General features: G+C 41.5%; 1 protein-coding gene across 3 annotated transcripts; it reads right to left on the bottom strand.

Moving 5' to 3' along the window:
• Nucleotides 1-5,492: 5,492 nt before the first annotated feature.
• On the bottom strand, nt 5,493-17,022 carry SAYSD1 (SAYSVFN motif domain containing 1). 3 transcript variants are annotated; one of them, XM_031935641.1, is made up of 4 exons: nt 16,704-16,828; nt 16,360-16,530; nt 11,118-15,561; nt 5,493-7,218 (listed from the first exon to the last, which is right to left on the bottom strand). In XM_031935641.1, exons 3-4 carry the CDS (start codon nt 11,295-11,297, stop codon nt 6,874-6,876), a joined length of 525 nt encoding a protein of 174 aa, XP_031791501.1. In that variant the 5' UTR covers nt 11,298-15,561; nt 16,360-16,530; nt 16,704-16,828; the 3' UTR covers nt 5,493-6,873. The 3 variants fall into 3 exon arrangements, with proteins under 3 accessions (XP_031791501.1, XP_031791500.1, XP_023068483.1); XM_031935640.1 differs by lacking the exon at nt 16,360-16,530 and having other exon boundaries at nt 16,704-17,004; XM_023212715.2 differs by lacking the exons at nt 11,118-15,561; nt 16,360-16,530 and having other exon boundaries at nt 16,704-17,022.
• Nucleotides 17,023-17,561: the final 539 nt, after the last annotated feature.

Genomic DNA, 17,561 nt, shown 5'->3' with positions numbered 1-17,561 from the left:
AAAAAAAAAAAAAAAAAAAAAAAAAACCAAAACAAAACAAAAGAAAACCAGGGAAAATAGGAACTAAATTTTACATTATTTGAAAAGGAAATAATTACCTTCATGGCAAATCCAGGCAGATCAACTGAAAAACCATTATAATTAGTAAGAGAATTTGGTAAAGGACTGGTACAAAATTAGTATACCAGAATCAACAGTTCTCATGCACGCACACACACACAACAACAAGTTGGAGGAAATAATAGAAGAAAAGATCTACTGACCTTAATAGCAAAAGATAAAATAACCAGGAATAAACAGGGAATAGGAAGAGCAATATAAAGCAAACTTGAAAGTGCAACTGAGGGGCAGTAAAAGAGGCTTAAACAAATGGTAGCATACCGTATTCTTGAATAGTAAAACAATAACTTACAGGGGTGTCTTCTCCTTAAGTTACCTGTAAATTTAACGTGAGACCAATAAAAATATCAAGAGAAATTTTGGGGACCTGGTCAAGTTAATTCTAAAGAACACAGGGAGAAAATAAACATGTTAAGTATAAGTTTTAAAGAAGAAAGCCAAAATAAGAGTAATAAAGAGGTGTCTAGCCCATTCAGATATTAAAACACACCAAAGAGCTTCAATAATAAAAAGTGAAGTACTAGAATATGGAAAAGCTGTCAGAGCAAAAGAACAGACCAGAAAGCCCAAAATAGATACAAATACACAAGAAATGTGGTATATGATACAGATGGGTTTAAAATTAGCCCGAAAGAGTTGGGTTATTTAATAAATGAACCTGAGGGAACTAGTTAGATACCTGAACAAATAGATGCCTGAATAAATAAAGTTGGATCCTTATCTGTAACCCCACTCCAAAATAAATACTAGGTAGATAAAAAACTTAAATATAGAAAATGAAAGCAGTGGGTAAACATGGAAATTTTTTTGCCATATGACAAAAACCCAGGTCATAAAATAAAATACATAAATTTGACAACAAAAAATTTCTACACAGAAACAAAAACAGCAAAAAATTTCTACACAGAAACAAAAACAGCAAGAAGTTTGAACAAATTGAGCAAAAATATTTGAAATGCATAATTCAAAGAGCCAATGTTCTTCATTTACGAAGAGTTCCTAAATGAAATTTTCAAATTCCCAATAACTCAACAGAAATCATGCAAAGGCTAAAACAGTTCACAGATAAATACAGATGACTCACAAATTTATAGAAAGATGTTCACCCATAATAAGAAATTTAAATTAAAACTATGAGGTGCCATTTCACCTCTCAGATATTGGCAAAGTACAGAAGACAGTTGGAAAACACCCTGTGTTGGTGAGGATATGAGGAAATTGGCATTTTCATACATTGCTGGTAGGAATGTAAATGAGAATCACTTCTATGCAGCGCAACATCTATCAACATTTTCAGTCAAATATCCTTTTGCCAGCAAATCTAATTTTAAGAAATTATCCCAGAGAAGTATTCCCATATGTTGAAATGACATATGTACAAGGATATTCGTTGTACATTGTTTGCAACAACAAAAGATTAGAAACGACCTAAATATACATTAATGGAGACTTGAGTTATAATCTATCCATACAATGGTATACTCTGTAGCTGTGAAAAAGGAGGAAGCAGCTCTATTTGTGCTGATGTAATTACTAAGAAATATTGTTTGCTCAAAAAGCAAGAGGCACCCAATATTCCTTTCTGGAATTGCCTCTCATCAATTCCTTTTATTTGTTCCTTAACATCCAAGTCCTCAGAATGCATCCAAGCTTGTTATTCTCCTTCATGATTATCACCTTTCTCCCAGGTGGTTTTCTCTGACCAAAATGCTTTTTGTCCCCACCTTCTCTTTTGGGGGAGTACCTAGTCCTCCCTTAAACTCAGCACAGCATCACTGCCTCCAGGAAGCCCTTCCTGACCCGTGATTTAAGATCCTCTTTTGAGGCTGGAGTCCTTGTTCAGATGACATACTCTCAGTGTGGCTTACCACACTGCACTGTAACTGGTTACTGGCTACCTCCCCCATTTGACTGTGAGGTCCTTGAGAAAAGGAACCTTGTCTCCCTTATATCTGTATGAGCCAAGTCCAGCACCAGGACTGGCAAAGTTTAGATGCTCTGTAAATGGATAGATGGATGGATGAATGAATGACATAGAGAATCTACTCCCCACCACAGCGTGGATGATCTTTTAGAAATGAAAATTGGGGGTCGGCTGCAATGGCTTACGCCTGTAAACCCAGCACTTTGAAAAGCCAGGGCGGACAGATTACCTGAAGTCAGGAGTTTGAGACCAGGCAGGCCAGCATACAGTGAAACCCCTTCTCTACTAAAAGTAGAAAAATTAGCTGGGTGTGGTGGCGCATGCCTGTAGTCCCCAGCTACTTGGGAAGGCAGGGGAATTGCTTGAACCTGGGAGGCAGATCGTGCCACTGCACTCCACCCTGGGGACAGAGTGAGACTCTGTCTCTCAAAAAAAAAAAAAAAAAAAAAAAAAAAAAAAAAAAAAGAGAGAGAGAAAAAAAAGAAAATTGGATCATGTCACTCCCTTACAAAAAAACTTCAAATGCACATAAATAAAACTCAAACTCCTAAAAAAGAAAAAAGCAAGCAAGCAAAAGAATAGTGTGTTTAGGATGGGGTCATTTGCAGGCTTGAGAAAGAACAAACATGGCAGGGTGGAGGGAGATGTTCTCCCTATACACCCTACGTACCTCTTGACTTCTAAAATATATGCATAGAAGTACAACAATATTTTATTCCTTCCTGTATTTCCAAAATGTTCTAAAATGAGCATGTACTTCTTGTTGTAATCATTTAAAGAAAACCTCAAAAATAAAGGACGTTTCATTTCTGCGTAGTCTTTGGAGTTAGTTCCTCATTGTTTTAAAGATACCTTTCTTCTTCTCTCGCTTTGGTGTTCCAAATGAACAGTTTGAAAAATAGCAAACCTCATCGCTCGCTTTAAAAATGCACAACCATTTTCTTTGCTTGGATCTAATAATCACTAAATTTTCTTCCTATTTTAACATTTATGGTTTATGTCAGCGGCTCTTAATCTTTATTATGCCAGAGATCACATCAGGGAGGTTGTTAAAATGCAGATTCTCAGGATTCTACCCCCAGACATTCTGAGTCAGTGGGGGCCCTGGAATCTGCATTTTACCATTACTACAGGAGATTCCTATGTAGGTGGGTGGTCTATAGAGTATACTTTTCAAAACGTTCATCCATGACTTGTTCAGGAAAGAGTATTTTTCACGTAGAGGTGAAAATCCTATATAGTATTTAGGACTGCAAGTGATCTCTCCCTTGAAAAAACACATGCACACACACACACACACACACACACACCGTACACCTCTATAAGCATTCACATTGTGTCCTATACTTCATAATACAGTTTTGTGTGCACTCATCTTGTCTTCTCTCTCAGCTTTTTGAAAATGGGATGCAAGTCTTTATGTATCCTAGTGCTCCAAAGTTGTGAAATAAAAGTATGTGTGATAGAAACCAAAGCATATGGTTCAAAAGTTACTTTCTTTGGCTTAGGCAGTTGGTTTTCTCTGCCAACTATGTAAATTCTTAGTCATTCCCCTTCTCCTTCTCGCAAAGCTCAGCTCTGTGCAAGCAACTGTAACACTGCCTGCTAAGTCTAGAGAGGAGCTGCTGTTTTATTTTAAAATACATATATAAATCACTTCTGGTAGCTTTCTACGCCTTTCCCAGGACCTCTGATGAGCCCTTTCCTCTGTAAATTTTAAACTGGAAAAAAAAAAATCTGAAAAAGCAGCACAAGTGGTTGAGATAAACATCCCAGAGGGTTTTCTACATTACGTAAATTTTCAAGTGTGAGGTGAAGGGACCTATGAGGTATAGTGGCAGCTCTATGCCACCGCCTGGTGGCAACATGCTCCATGACATCCCAACCCCACCCCTGCATCCCTGGGTTCTTAGGGACGCTCATCCTATGCAGGAGCTCCTGTGTGTGTGCCCTCAGCAGCGCCAAATCCAGGGCATCTACAAATATTTGCTGGTATGAGTAGCAGGAACTAAAAGCACATAGCTCGAATTTTGATGTCTTCTGCCCAACTGAGGGTCACTGGTTCTTTCAATTGTGTAACTTTCTAAGATTTTGCAGCACAGAGCTTTTTGACTGACACACAGTTCAGTCAAAAGACAAATGTGGAAGACTGCCTATACTCAAAGCATAACTCTAATAGCACAAAACACACATGCCTGTCATCACTGGAAAAGCTCCAAAGCTTTTGAGAAAGGTCATTACACCCATCCACAGGGACACTCACCCTCACTCAAACCTGAAAAACTTAGGTCAGGGCTAGCATCAAAGTGATTGAGTCCCAGAGGTACAGCTCAATAACTTGGCCTAAAGAGCAGAGAGAAGAGAGAACTGAGTAAGGGTTTACCAGTATGAAGGATGCTCACATAGGCCTCCAGGGACTCCACATCCACTAAGATTAGGAGACAAAATAACCCCAGATGGTGAGGATGGGAGTGGCAAAAGTGCTTTCAGTAAACATAAAGAACCTCCTAGGAAGTACCTGGAATCTTCTTTAGGGGTTCACTAGAAAGAAATTATCTTTAGTTGGGAATAAATGATGGCCCTGCCCAAGGTTGGGGGTGGGGAACACACGTGATGGCATTTTGGGGTCCCTTCCAACTTTAGATGTAGAGTTTCGCTTAACAGTCTCTATTAGTAGGCAAGATGGGATAATATGAATAAAAGCAAAAACCAAGTTACTTGTTAGACTTGAACAGAAACGACTTCACTCGTGTATAAAGTTATCACAGGGACTGCATCTACCTCTGGGATTTCAAGTTCCCTGATGACAGAAGAATCCTTTAATGGAGGCTGCATGCTGGGTTAATGGTCAGGCTATGAGTGGAAATTCTGAGATCAATAGGCCTAAATTCGGGAAATCAAGGCTGCACCTAAAGCTAATAGTCTGATGAAAGCACCAAATACTTATTGTTCTTTCTTCTTCTCCCTGTCAGGCCTTTAATTGATTCACACCCTATTTTTCCTAATGCCATCATTACATGCACCTTTGGGAAGAGGTGAGGCGAAGTGACAAAATTATTCACAGAAAATCCCATGCAAGATGGGCTTGAGGCAATCTAGACTCCACCTCAAAAACAGCTGCATTTCAAAAATCACTACTGAGGTCCACCCACCCACAGGTCAAGTCTCCTCTGTGCTTAAGTCTTTACCCCACTGGGATTACTAATTGGATCAAACCTTTCTAATTCAGAGTTACAGGCATTTTGTTTTAGGGAAAAGTTTGAATTATACATTTTTAAAATACAAATGAGTTCTTTCCTACAGCAATGCTTACTGCCCTGAGCACTGCAGTAAAACTTAGATTAGGGAATTACTCCCTTGTGTGGGACTTTTATGAAATGGAAAAGTCCAAGGAAAGTATCAAGAAAATTAAGAAAACCTTAAGAAAATAAATCAGTCAACAAAATTGTATCTTAAATACAATCAAAACTTCATGTTTAATAGGGATTCATCTGTTTCCCATACTCTCTACATGTCCAGTTCAGACAGAAATCATGAAGAAAAGACTTTTCTGTGAGCTAGAACGGACCATCTGCTTGACCGGATGGCTCTGAGGGACAGCCAAACTCCCAATGGGCAAAGGGTTGTGAGGAACAGCAACACATATCAGAAGAATTTTCAACAAGGGCTGAAACACAGTAAGGTTAGCCACAAAATGGAATTAATGAGAGAAGCCCCAACCCAATGGGAGTTTGCCTGAGTTTAATGAACCCAAACTCGTAACATTGTACCGGAAGAGGAAGGAACATTAAAATCCAGCCTGATTATCACTGTTTACAGAATTTCTCACCAGAGGCCCAGATGAAAAGGCTGCTTACTCTAAAGCCCTTAGAACCCTATTGTGAACTGCGCATACGAGGGATCTAGGCTGCGTGCTCCTTATGAGACTCTAAAGCGTGATGATCTGAGGTGGAAGTTTCATCCCGAAACCACCTCCACCACCACCCCATCCATGGAAAAACTGTCTTCCACAAAATTGGTCCCTGGTGCCACAAATGTTGGGGATTGCTGCCTTAGAATCTAAGAAACAACTCAAGCAGCCAACAGGTCTGGAGTTACACTTCCAGCCCTCCCCTTTGTACACACTCAATTCTTCTTGCTGAACTGGCTATTAATAACCACTTGTGAAATCCCTCCCCACACCTGCACTTAGTCCTTTGTCCCTTCCTACTTTCCTTTACTGAGTGGTGACAAAATAATAGAGAGTGGAAGATGGTGATGGGCAATGAAGAGGGACCTATTTCTGAAGAGATGTTTTGAAGATATTTTATTTTTCAATACCAGTAATAACTGAAAATGAAAGAATTAAAGCAGGAAGCAAAACAAAAACAAACAAGAAATCCAAAACTTGCAACCTAAACTTTCTGGGGAAAAAAAAATTGCTATAAATGTTGAAAGACTTAAAGAGAACATTTACAATGCAGCCCTGATGTACCTAATCATTACTTCCAATGGCTGGATGTTTTAAGCTGAGAATCTCCCCAGTGCCTTTCTAGTGCTCTAAAATCATCCCCCAAACAGATGAGAAATGAGACAAACAGGTCTCCCTTCTTGAGTACATAATTTTTATAAATTGCATCGGACCCACAGTAAATGTACTTTAGAGAGTTTCACCAACACTAAAGATCAAATGGCAGCAAAAGATCAGGGACAGAATGTAGAAGAACCACGCAGTCACAGAGCTAACCTGCAAGCTGCCATTTCAGGTCCTATACACCTGAAATCAAATCCATAGCCAGTGGTGAGGAAGACCACATCAAAAGTTAGCTGCATGACAGCACAGCTGGGTCCTATCTCCCTGCCAGGGGTCTCAACTGTAACTCGCGCTCCAACTGCTCTGCAGTCAGGGTGCCCTGGATGGCTTCACAGCCCGGATTGAACACAGAGTAGGCGCTCTTCTCTCCCTCCTTCTTCTCTTCAGGGCCTCGTGTCCCAACGTACATCCAATAGAACAAGGACAGGACAAAATATGCCAGGCCAAATTCCAGTTCCACAAACAATCCCAGCAGGACCAACCAGAGAAGAACCTTCAAGAAGGTGATATTGGTCAGGAAAGACTGGTCCCAGCATGATGGTAGAGGAATGGCTATGTTCCACAGTGGCTCTGATGTGCTGCCCTGGGGCTGCGGCGCTTCCTAGGATACACAAACAAACAAAAGAAAGAATAAAGGGTAATGGAGCTGAGATGATCAAAACTAATCTGAAAAGGCAGTTTTCATTGCTGTGAGAAGGCTGCTGGCTCATTGATTTCTATTCTCTCACCCTACTCTCTAAAACAATCATCTCCAAAGAACCTATGTGCTCTGCTCCAACTGATCAGCACAGTTTTGATCAGCAATCAAAACTGATCAGCACTTAGTGAGATGAGACTTAATAAAAGCCCTACAGCATTCAGACAAATTCTTATTCGTGGGAGTCATTTCTTCAGATTAGTCTGCTGCTAAGAAGAGCTAATTTGTGCCCCATACAGAAACTCCTGAATAACTGGTAATGCAACAGTCATGACAAATGCTTCAAACACAGTCGGAGTCAACGTACCTTTGTTGATCTGATTAGATGACCTAAGATATTATGACTGGCATGATTCTAAAATAGAGACAGGAAACAAAAATCCTTTTCACATTAAAAAAAAAAAAAAAAATCAGCCAGGCGCACACCTGTAATCCCAGCACTTTGGGAGGCTGAGGCAGGCAGATTACTTGAGCTCAGGAGTTTGAGACCAGCCTGGCCAACACAGTGAAACCTCATCTCTACTAAAAATATAAAAATTAGCCAGCATGGTGGCACATGACTATAATCCCAGCTACTCAGGAGGCTGAGGCATGAGAATCGCTCAAACCTGGGAGATGGAAGATGCAGTGAGCTGAGATTGTACCACTATACCCTAGCTTGGGTGACAGAGGAAGACACTGTCTCAAAAACAAACAAAAACCACTGTTACAGCCATTACTGGGCCCTCTTACCTTCCCATCCCCTGTGACTAACCTACACAGGTCGTTGTCACTCACCCAAGACCCAGCCAATGTCTCCTAACTAGACTCCCTGCCTCCTATCTCTTCTCTCCCCAAGCCATCCTATGTACAACTGCTAAATGAATTTTCTTAAAGACCCATTATCCTCCTGCCCACAAATCTTCAAAAACTTTCACTGCCTATAGGATAAAATCCAAACTCCTTGGGCTGGAACCCAAGGCCCTCAATTTGTTCAACAGATTGAAATGCCAGTACACAGGCTCCTGTGCCAGATGCTAATGGCAGACACAGGTATTTAGACAGCTCTGTGTCCAGTCCACTGATCTCAGAACTCTTTGAGCATGCCCTACAATAAGGAATACATTTGAGACTGTAACCCAGAATACATACATGCAACAACCTTTCACAAGTCAACACTCACCCTCCCGGAGACATTCTCTTGTATTTCCTATTCTATTTTAAAAACATTTTTAATAGGGGACAAGATCTTCTATATTAATTTCACCATCCACTAGTGGGTCACAGTGGTCTAGGCAATTCCATTACAACACAATCCACAACCTTTTGTTCCATAAATGACCCTTCTACTCCAGCTTAATTGGTCTTATTACCCAAAGATTTTCTCAGTCCTCATCTCAGGCCTAGAATTCCATCCACTTCCTCTTTCTTCCTCAACTATTTGCCTTCCATCCAGGCAAGCACAGTTCATGAACTGTCAGCCCTGACCTCCCTGGCCATCAGGGAGGGTGCCCCCTCTGCCTCCCCGAGCACCAGCTAGCTCTCCTGCTCATTGAGCACCAAACTATTAAGTACTACAGTGTCTCTCTTTTAATATAGGTCATGTCAGGTGTGATGCCAGATTGTTTAAGTACCAGGAGGCAATGTGTCTCCAGATCCAAACATGGCATCCCACACTTAGGTTCTCAATACATAGCAGAACTTTTAGTTCATCTCTTCAGTTACATCCCCTATTCTTCTTCACAGGAATATTTAAAAGGGGATCACAAATACTGGTTATCTGATTTATGATGCTTCAGAAGTTCTATTTTGTCAGAACCTTCTTTTTTTTAGCATCAACACTGTAATTAGTATCTCCTCGGTTAGATTAGAAAGTCTGATTGGAGAGGCCCTTATATTATCAGCCACATCCCTGACCCCTGATACTCTAAGAAACGTCTGTTTCAGATTTGACATGCATGCACAGTACTTCTGGCCCAAGAAGAATGCATCTGGGCAGTGTACTGGGCAAGGGGGAGAGTAGCATGAGATGACAGGGCTAAGGAGGGCAGGAGGGTGGGAGCCAGATCAAGTACAGCCAGGCCGGCTGCAGTGAAGATTCTGGAAATGGGAAACAGCTGAAGGTCTAAGCAGGGAACTTATAATCCACTTTTCATTTAAGACTGCTCCAGCTGTCATCAGGAGCAGTGGTTCCCAATCCCCGGACCCGTATGGATTTGTGGCCTGTTAGGAACCAGGCCATACAGCAGGTGGTGAGCGGCCAGTGAGCATGCATTACTGCCTGAGCTCCACTTCCCGTCAGATCAGCGGTGGCATTAGATTCTCATAAGACCATGAACCCTATTGTGAACTGCGCATGTGCAGGATCTAGAGCGCCTGCTCCTTATGAGAATTTAACTCATGCCTGATGATCTGAGGTGGAACAGCTTCATCCTGAAGCCATTTCTCCCCGCCCCCGGGTAGAAAAGTTGTCTTCCACGAAATCCCCTGGTGCTAAAAAGGTTGGGGAGGAGGCCTAGCAAGAGAGAGCCAGACATTGACCAGGGTGGTGACAGCAGTCAGATGGAAATAATGGATTGATGGACACAAAATACATTTTGAATATACATGTTGAAATTCATAATCAACTAAATTTATCGTTTAGGGAGTATAAAAAGAAGAATGCTCCTATGCCACCATTTACTGAGAGCCTTCAAATGTATGAACTCCTGAAATCCAGGAGGCAGGCATTATTATTCCCAATTTACTGATAAGAAAACACTAAGAGGTTAAGTAATTTCCCTAAAACCATACAACTAGTGATAGGCAGAGATGAGGTCAGTCTAGGATCCTAGGATGGTCTCCTCCAAAACCCATTTTATTTAATTAAGGGCCTTTATAGGGGGTGGCAGGAGAAAGGTTAGGGAGCTAGAGGGAGATGGGTGTGGGGGGCGGGTGGTAAACAAACTGACGAAGGGAACAAACAAAGAAGAGGAGAGATGCGGACATTCCTCTGCCTCATTTGGAATTTGTCTGAGTACCACTTCCCTTCTGCTGTAAAACCTGGGTGAAGAAGTGTTTGTGACTGTTGCATCACACACAGGCATGGTCCAAGGAAGGCACTGCCATACCTCAAATATCAGGCTGCTTCCTACCTCAGGGCCTCTGCACTTGTGGTTCCCTGAGAGGAATGCTCCCTTCCCCTCACATATCACCTGGTTGGACCCCTCCTACTACAAACAGCAAAACTGTCACCATATGTGCCCTTGGCTTAGTCCCCGTTTTTGCCAGGATGGTTTCTTCTTGTTAAATGTCTCCTCCTTAGTGAGTTCTCCCTGCTCAGCTGATTTAAAATAGTACTCTGCTACCCTCACCCCTAATTCACTATCACAATCTACTGGTTCTATCTTTTTTCTTTCATAGCATTTATCTGGTTTTGTTTATTGTCCTCCTTTCCCTGCTGCCCAAGCTCAAATGCAAGTTGTACAAGAGTAGCACTTGTGTCTTAATCACACTGTCTCCCAGGATTTAGGACAAAGGCTGGAACACGGTGGGCACATGACAAGATTTTTGTTGAATGAATGAATGATAGTGAGGGAAAGGGAGAAATTCAAGATAACTACTAGATTTTGGGGGCGGGGGGGGTGAGGCAAAGCTGTGCTTAGCCAGGCGACTCCAAAGGAGAGCCTTTGAGCAGAAAGCCAGCCTGAGCCAAGGCCTGGAGGTCAGGAGTGGTGGATGGGTATGGGGAATGGGTTTTGGGGCAGGGTGGTATGCAGGGGGCTTGCCTGGGATATGGGTGGAGAGGGAAGCAGGAGGCTTCTATAGGAATTTTTAAAAGTTACCAGCATTTTTGTCCTAATGTGGAAGAAGCTCGTCACAGAATTATTTCGGGAAACTGCTTTTCTCCAAGCAAAATCTGGTAGTGGGAAGGAGGATGTGGATACTTCCTCATCAATGACTACTGAAAAGACGCGGCGGCATTGTCGGTCAGAGGGAGGCCCGGGTGGGGGCAGAGGCATCATTGTGGTCAGAGCTCGGCCCAGATGGAGACCACAGTGGCTTCCATCCTTGGCACAGCACGAGGCAGCTGCAGCCTCGGTGGTTCATTTGTGTTGCTCCAAATGACATGGTTTAGTTATTTTGATGGCCAAGGAGTATTCCTTTGTGCATATACATTACAGTTTCTTGATCCCTTCATCTGTGGATGGACAGGAGATAAAGTTTTTGGAATCTCCATGCCTGAGATTAAAAGGTGTGGGACTTTCTCTACCAGGTTCATTTCCTTGGGCCTAATGTCCTCTAGGTTTCTCCACGTGGCTGTGGATGACAGGATTTCCCAAAGCTTTATGGCTGAAGCATATTCCACAGTGTATCTGTACAGTGGTTTCTCTATCCCTTCAGCTGTGGGTGGACAGGAAAGGTCATTTACCATGATGACTTCTAGGTTCAACAGTGTGGCTGCATATGATGTAATTATATTTTTCTGGATGAAGAGTATTCCATTTGTGTATATATACTACAGTTTATTTATCCCTTCATCTGTGGATGAACAGGTTTCTCCACATGACTGCAAATGGATTTCATCCATTTCTGTGGTGAAAGGGTATTCCATTCTGGATATATATTTCAGTTTTGTCATCCCTTCATCAAGGGAATAACAGGTTCAACTGTGTGGCTCCAGGTGATATGATTTCAGTATATGTGCATGGCTGAAGGGTATTCCATTGTGAATGAATACTACAGTTTCTGTATCCCTTCATCTGTGGATGAACAGGTCTTTCTCCATGTTGCTGGAAGTGGGGTGATGTCCTAAAGTTTGATGGCTGAGGAGTATTCCACTATGCATATATCCTAGAGTTTCTGTATTCCTTCATCTGTGGATGAACAGGACTGTTTTACATTTGGCTTATGCCAATGGCCATGTGGAAGCAGTCACTCTCCAGGTGAACTGAAAATGCCAGACTGACATTGGTGACAAACGAAACAGGATACCTTTGATGAAGGCTGTACATTGCCAGGAAGAGATTTGTGTCATCACTCTGCTAGAACGTGGCGCCAATCCAGATCTTATGGATGTCTACAGCAACAATGCACTACACTATGCTATCTACAATGAGAACACACCACTGGCAGAAAAACTGCCTTCACACCATGTGAATACTGAAGTGCTGAACAAGCATGGAAACACACCACTTTTACTTGCTATAGTTTGCAAAACACAGCAAAAGGTGGAATTTTAGTGAAGAAACAAGCAAATGTACATGCTGTTGATAGGTTGAAAAGAATAGCCCTCATGCCTGTTGTACATTATGGCTTGTCAGGTATAGTTAGCATTCTTCTTCAACAAAATATCTCCATACTCAAGAGTATGTATTAACAGACTGCAGAAGATTATGTATTTCTGATGGTCTGACAAATACAACAAATTTTGCAACATTAAAAAAAAACATACTTGAAAACGGTCTTCAAAATGACAACCCAGAAGAAGCATCCAAGAAGAATGCAAGTTTGAAAAAAGGAGGAGCAAGTGCAAAAGATTCTGGGAGTTCTGAAGCATCTGCATTCGGCTTTTTCAAAAAACTATGTGTTGCCTAAACCAGATGATGAAGACTTGACTTTTACTACCAAGCAGAGTATCCCTGAGAGTGTTTCAAAGTCTTTACTTGGACCTTCATATAAAAAAGGAAAAAATACATAGTAAATGGAAAGGCAGAAGGGCCTCCTGAAAAACATCCTTCCCTAAAGCCTACCATGGAAATGAAAGATTCTTTTGTGAAGAAAGCAATAGAAAGGAAGAATGAACAAATATCCAAAGCAGAACAAGAAGTACAAGTGACCTCAGAGGAAGAACAAGAAAAGCTTGAAAGTGAAAATAAATAGCCACAGGTTGAAGAAGCTAGAAAGAAGCACAAAAGTAAAAAAAAAAAAAAAAAAAAAAAGTATCAAAAAAACCTGTAGGATAGTACATCTGCTGACGATGATGATAAATTAATTCAACAAAGGAAGAGTGGAAAACCTTACCATCAGCAATTTCCTAGGAAGGAGAATGAAGAGCATGCTAGGCCTGCAAAGAAAATGTCAAATGAAAAGAAAAAGGTCAAAAAGCAAACTCATTTAGAGATGAACCTGATGACTTAATTCGGCTATCTGAAACAGCTTCAGAGGATCATGAGGAACCTTACCCTCATTATAAGAAGTGTATGATGCTCATTAAGCAACATGGAATGGATTGTAATGATTCTCATATCCTAATGGAAATCCAGAATGCATTTATTTCTGTGAAAAGTCCCTGGACCTTAAAAAAATTTATCTGTGAACAACTTACACTAGACAATAAAAATATGAAAACTGAGTTTAGTGTACTGAAGGAGCTATCCAAAACACAAGAAATGAAGTCAGAGTTCAATATTAAAAAGTAGAATGGAAACAAGAACTCTACAGTTTGAATGCACCTTAAAAGAAGATGAGAAGAAATGCCATTATGTTGTATGAAAACATTAGGGAAGAGTTAGAAAGGAAAGTGGAGCAACATAGGAAAGAAGTTGAAGTAAAAGAACAGCTTGAACTGACCATCGGATCACTAGAAATGGAATTGAAGGCTTGAAGAAATACTTTAAGTCAAGATTCTTGCAGTCATAGAAAAAAGAAAGATCTGATGCATGAAAATTGCTTGTTGAAGAGAGATACTGCCTTTATTGTGTATGTAAGTATACACAATAAAAAATAAGAACCTCAAAAAGGAAAAGAAATATTTAAGGACATTGAAATTATTAAAGAAATGAATGATGACCTTCAAGAGACTATAAAACTCAATGGAAAAATGTTAACAAAAACAGTATCCCAGTATGGTCAACAGCTTAACGACCTCAAAACTGAGAACACAATGCAAGTCTTAGCTGGAGAAGGAAAAACAAAACAAGGAAAGACTAGAAGCTGAAGTTGAGTCATTCCATGCTAGATTGGCTGCTGCTATAAGTGAGCGCGATCAAAGTGTGAAAACAAAAAGAGACCTAGAATTTTAGAGAGAGCACAAGACGTTTCTTTACAAGAAAGAAAATGAGTTCTGGTATTTCTGAACTAAAAGATAATAATGAGTTTTTAACTGAGCAACTTTCTGAAGCTCAAATTAAATTCAATACCCTAAAAAGTAAACTCCACGACACAAGAAATTCTCTCAGAGAAAAGGTTTCGGTTTTATAAAGTGTACAAAAGGACCTAAGCCAAGTAAATCCTTTGGAAAGTGGGATTATGTAGAGGAGAGAATATCTCAACTAGAACATGAAAATCTGCTGCCTCAACAACTAGATGATGCTCACAAGAAAGAGGTACCTTACAAAAGGTAATTAATATCCAAGGATGCTGCCTTGAGAGTGAAAAGGAAGGTCTTCTGCTAGAAGGGAAAAATAAGGAGTTAATCAATGAATGTAATCATTTAAAAGACTGTTTCAGTACGAAAAAGAGAAAGTTGAAGGAGAAGTAAGTATCAAAAAAGATAAATATTCTCAAACTCCCAGAAGGAAAATTTAAAATATTTGGCTATGGCTACATGTTGAACCTAGCTGAATATGAAAATTAATAGATGAAAAATGTGTTTACCATACTGTATAATTCCATTTACATGAAACATCCGGAAAAGACAAATGTATAGAGATAGAACGTAGATTGACGTTTGTGCAGGGCTGGGGTTGGAAACGGGTAGTAACTGCTAACGTGCATGAGGGGGTCTCCTTGGAGTGATGGAGGCGTTCTAAAGTTGGATTGTAGTGATGGTTGCATGACTCAGTAAATTTACTAAAAATCTTCGAATTGTATGTTAAAAGAGATAAATTCTGTAGTATGTAAATCTTATTTCAATAAAGCTGTTTCAATTAAAACACAAAAACTAATTTTTAAAAAAAGAATGCTAAAGAAATCTCTGACAGGCTACAGTGCGCCATCAAAATTATCTGACATGAATTGTAAATTAGAATTTTTCTTTTCTAAACTAGAGGCAGAATCTGAAGAAAAAAAAATTAAATGAGAATTTTCACACCAGAGCAAACCCAGAAATGGTAACAGTCAATGAAAACGAGCTTAAGGCAGAGTCCCTTATGAAAAACAGAGCAATTAACAAGAAACTGGAGGTCCAGCATTTCCTCTCATCCTTTGGGCATCAGCTTTTGGGTTCTCAATAATGGAAGTTTTTCTCTGAGTTCAGTTTCTCTGGGTCCAACTCAATGATCTCATTCCTTTGGAAATGAGACATACAGTCAAAAGCTCATTGCGTGGGTTAGACATTGTTTTTAACTGCAGAGAGAAAAAGAATAAGGGAAATGGTTTCTAAAATCTTAAGCAAGTGTTGTACTTAGAAAGTTCTAGTCAACAACAAAATTATCCAAAGACAATTAACACAAACTGCACACAAGGAAATGGATTGTTTGAACTCTGCTGCGCTCTTTTCACCTTTCTGCAAGTCACCTGGAATCCTGTATATCACTGAGAATATCAAATCAAAATTAATAGGTTCACTAATTTTTAAAAATTCCCTCAAATCAAATGTTGTGCAATAATAGATGAACTTAACGGAAATAATTTTAAGGCGAGCAAGGTACACTTTTCTTCCACTACATTTTCATTTTAAAGGGAATTTTTTAGTTCTTATTACACTTATGAGGAACAAAGCACTTGGCACAAATTATTACAAAGCACTTCTCCCTTGATACGTTTTGTCCTGTATTTCCACATAGACATTTCAATCTCACCGCAAGCCACCTTACCATTTTACTGATGAGTTAAAACTAAATGAAAACACAAAAGGATGCAAATTAAATTCATCTGCAAATTAAGAGATTATCAAAAGAATTAAACGTGAAAAGGTTTTCATACTAAATCACTTTCTGTTTTTGTCTTGAACATTGACTGTGGAACCTGAATAAGCTTCTGCCACTACCGCAGTTTCAGTTACCACACTTTGGTAAATTCTGTATTCAAATGCATTTCTAAGTCACAGGCTATGTGGGCTACTAGCTGCATGTGCCCCAGGTGCAAATCAAATGAAGTTTTAATTACTGCTACTTTTGATCAGTATCCAATTAGACCTTTTACCCTCCATTAGCAGACGGCTATGGCTCAACTTGGTTGTGGAGAGGTTTCCCAAAGCCACAGGGCGTCACGATAACTCAATTCGGGGTGAATAAATTAAGGGCAGAGGTGCTTTCTTCCAGGACCCTCGACTCTCGCCTCCTGCCTCGAATCAGGAGCTGCATCGGTCGCGGGCTGGAAAGAAAATGTCAAAACCGGTAACAGTGCTGACACATGCGGCGGGAGATGAGCGGTCCAGTCCTAGAGCAGGAGGGCGGGGCCAGCAGCCCCGCCTCCGGCAGCTAGGGCCGCCCCTTCGACTGTGGCTCCGAGGCCAGGTCCTAGGGCGGAGGTTTCCGTCTTCTCACCTGAACTAGGCCGGGCTGGGCCCGGGCACTTGCGGGCCTAGGTTTCCACACCAGGAACCGCTTTAGCCACCCCGAGGCTGCCTTTAGAGTCGCTGCTGCTTCCGCCTTCTCTCCTGGGGTTTGTGCGCCCTGACTGGCAGCGCTGGGTTGGGCTGCCAGACTCGCCCGTTTCCGCGCCGCCCGAAACTCAGCTAACCGTTGTTCCATGGCGCGCGCCTCGCGTCCGTTGGCCGGTAAAGGAGCGCGCGCCCGCAAGCCGCACAGCCGTTGCCTCCTCTAGTCCCGCGCCGGGCCGCCGTGCGCCTGCGTGGCAGGAGCCCCTGCTGCGCGTGCGCAGTGGTGTGACCCGCGTCCACTTCGTTTGTGAAGTCTAGCGGGTGGTGTGTGTCCTCAGCCGTCCTCTCTTCACAGGCATGTGGACAAAGTGTCACCTCCTCAAGCCAAGTCTAAAGCACAGGGGTGCCCCATTGCCCCTCTCCCAAGGGCCACTCTGCCTTGCTTCATCTCACTTAACGGCTTGAGCCCCCACTGATCCGGCGTCCTGTATTCGGGATCTCTGTTGTTGGGCACCAGTGAAGAGCGCCACAGTGAGAAGATGGTTCCAGGGCATGGGAGAGGCCCGTGATCCCTAGGACGTTCCAGCGTCAGGAGAAAAACAGGCTACATCCTACCCTTTTATCAAGGGTATGCCAATCTTAGTACCTGGGGGTGACTTTCTCACTGCTCACAAAGCAGGCTGTGCAGCTCCATCACTGCTCTTGCCACGTTGGAAAATTGTCTCGTTTTGTGTCTAGATACGTGAGAACCTTAAAAAACCAACAACAAAAACTTTCATTGGGGTGCAACATAAAATACATA

This window comes from Piliocolobus tephrosceles, chromosome 5 (genome assembly GCF_002776525.5).
Source record: "Piliocolobus tephrosceles isolate RC106 chromosome 5, ASM277652v3, whole genome shotgun sequence".
NCBI lineage: Eukaryota > Metazoa > Chordata > Mammalia > Primates > Cercopithecidae > Piliocolobus > Piliocolobus tephrosceles.
The sequence above is the reverse complement of the archived record's forward strand: the minus strand, read 5'-3'. Positions and strand labels throughout refer to the sequence as shown.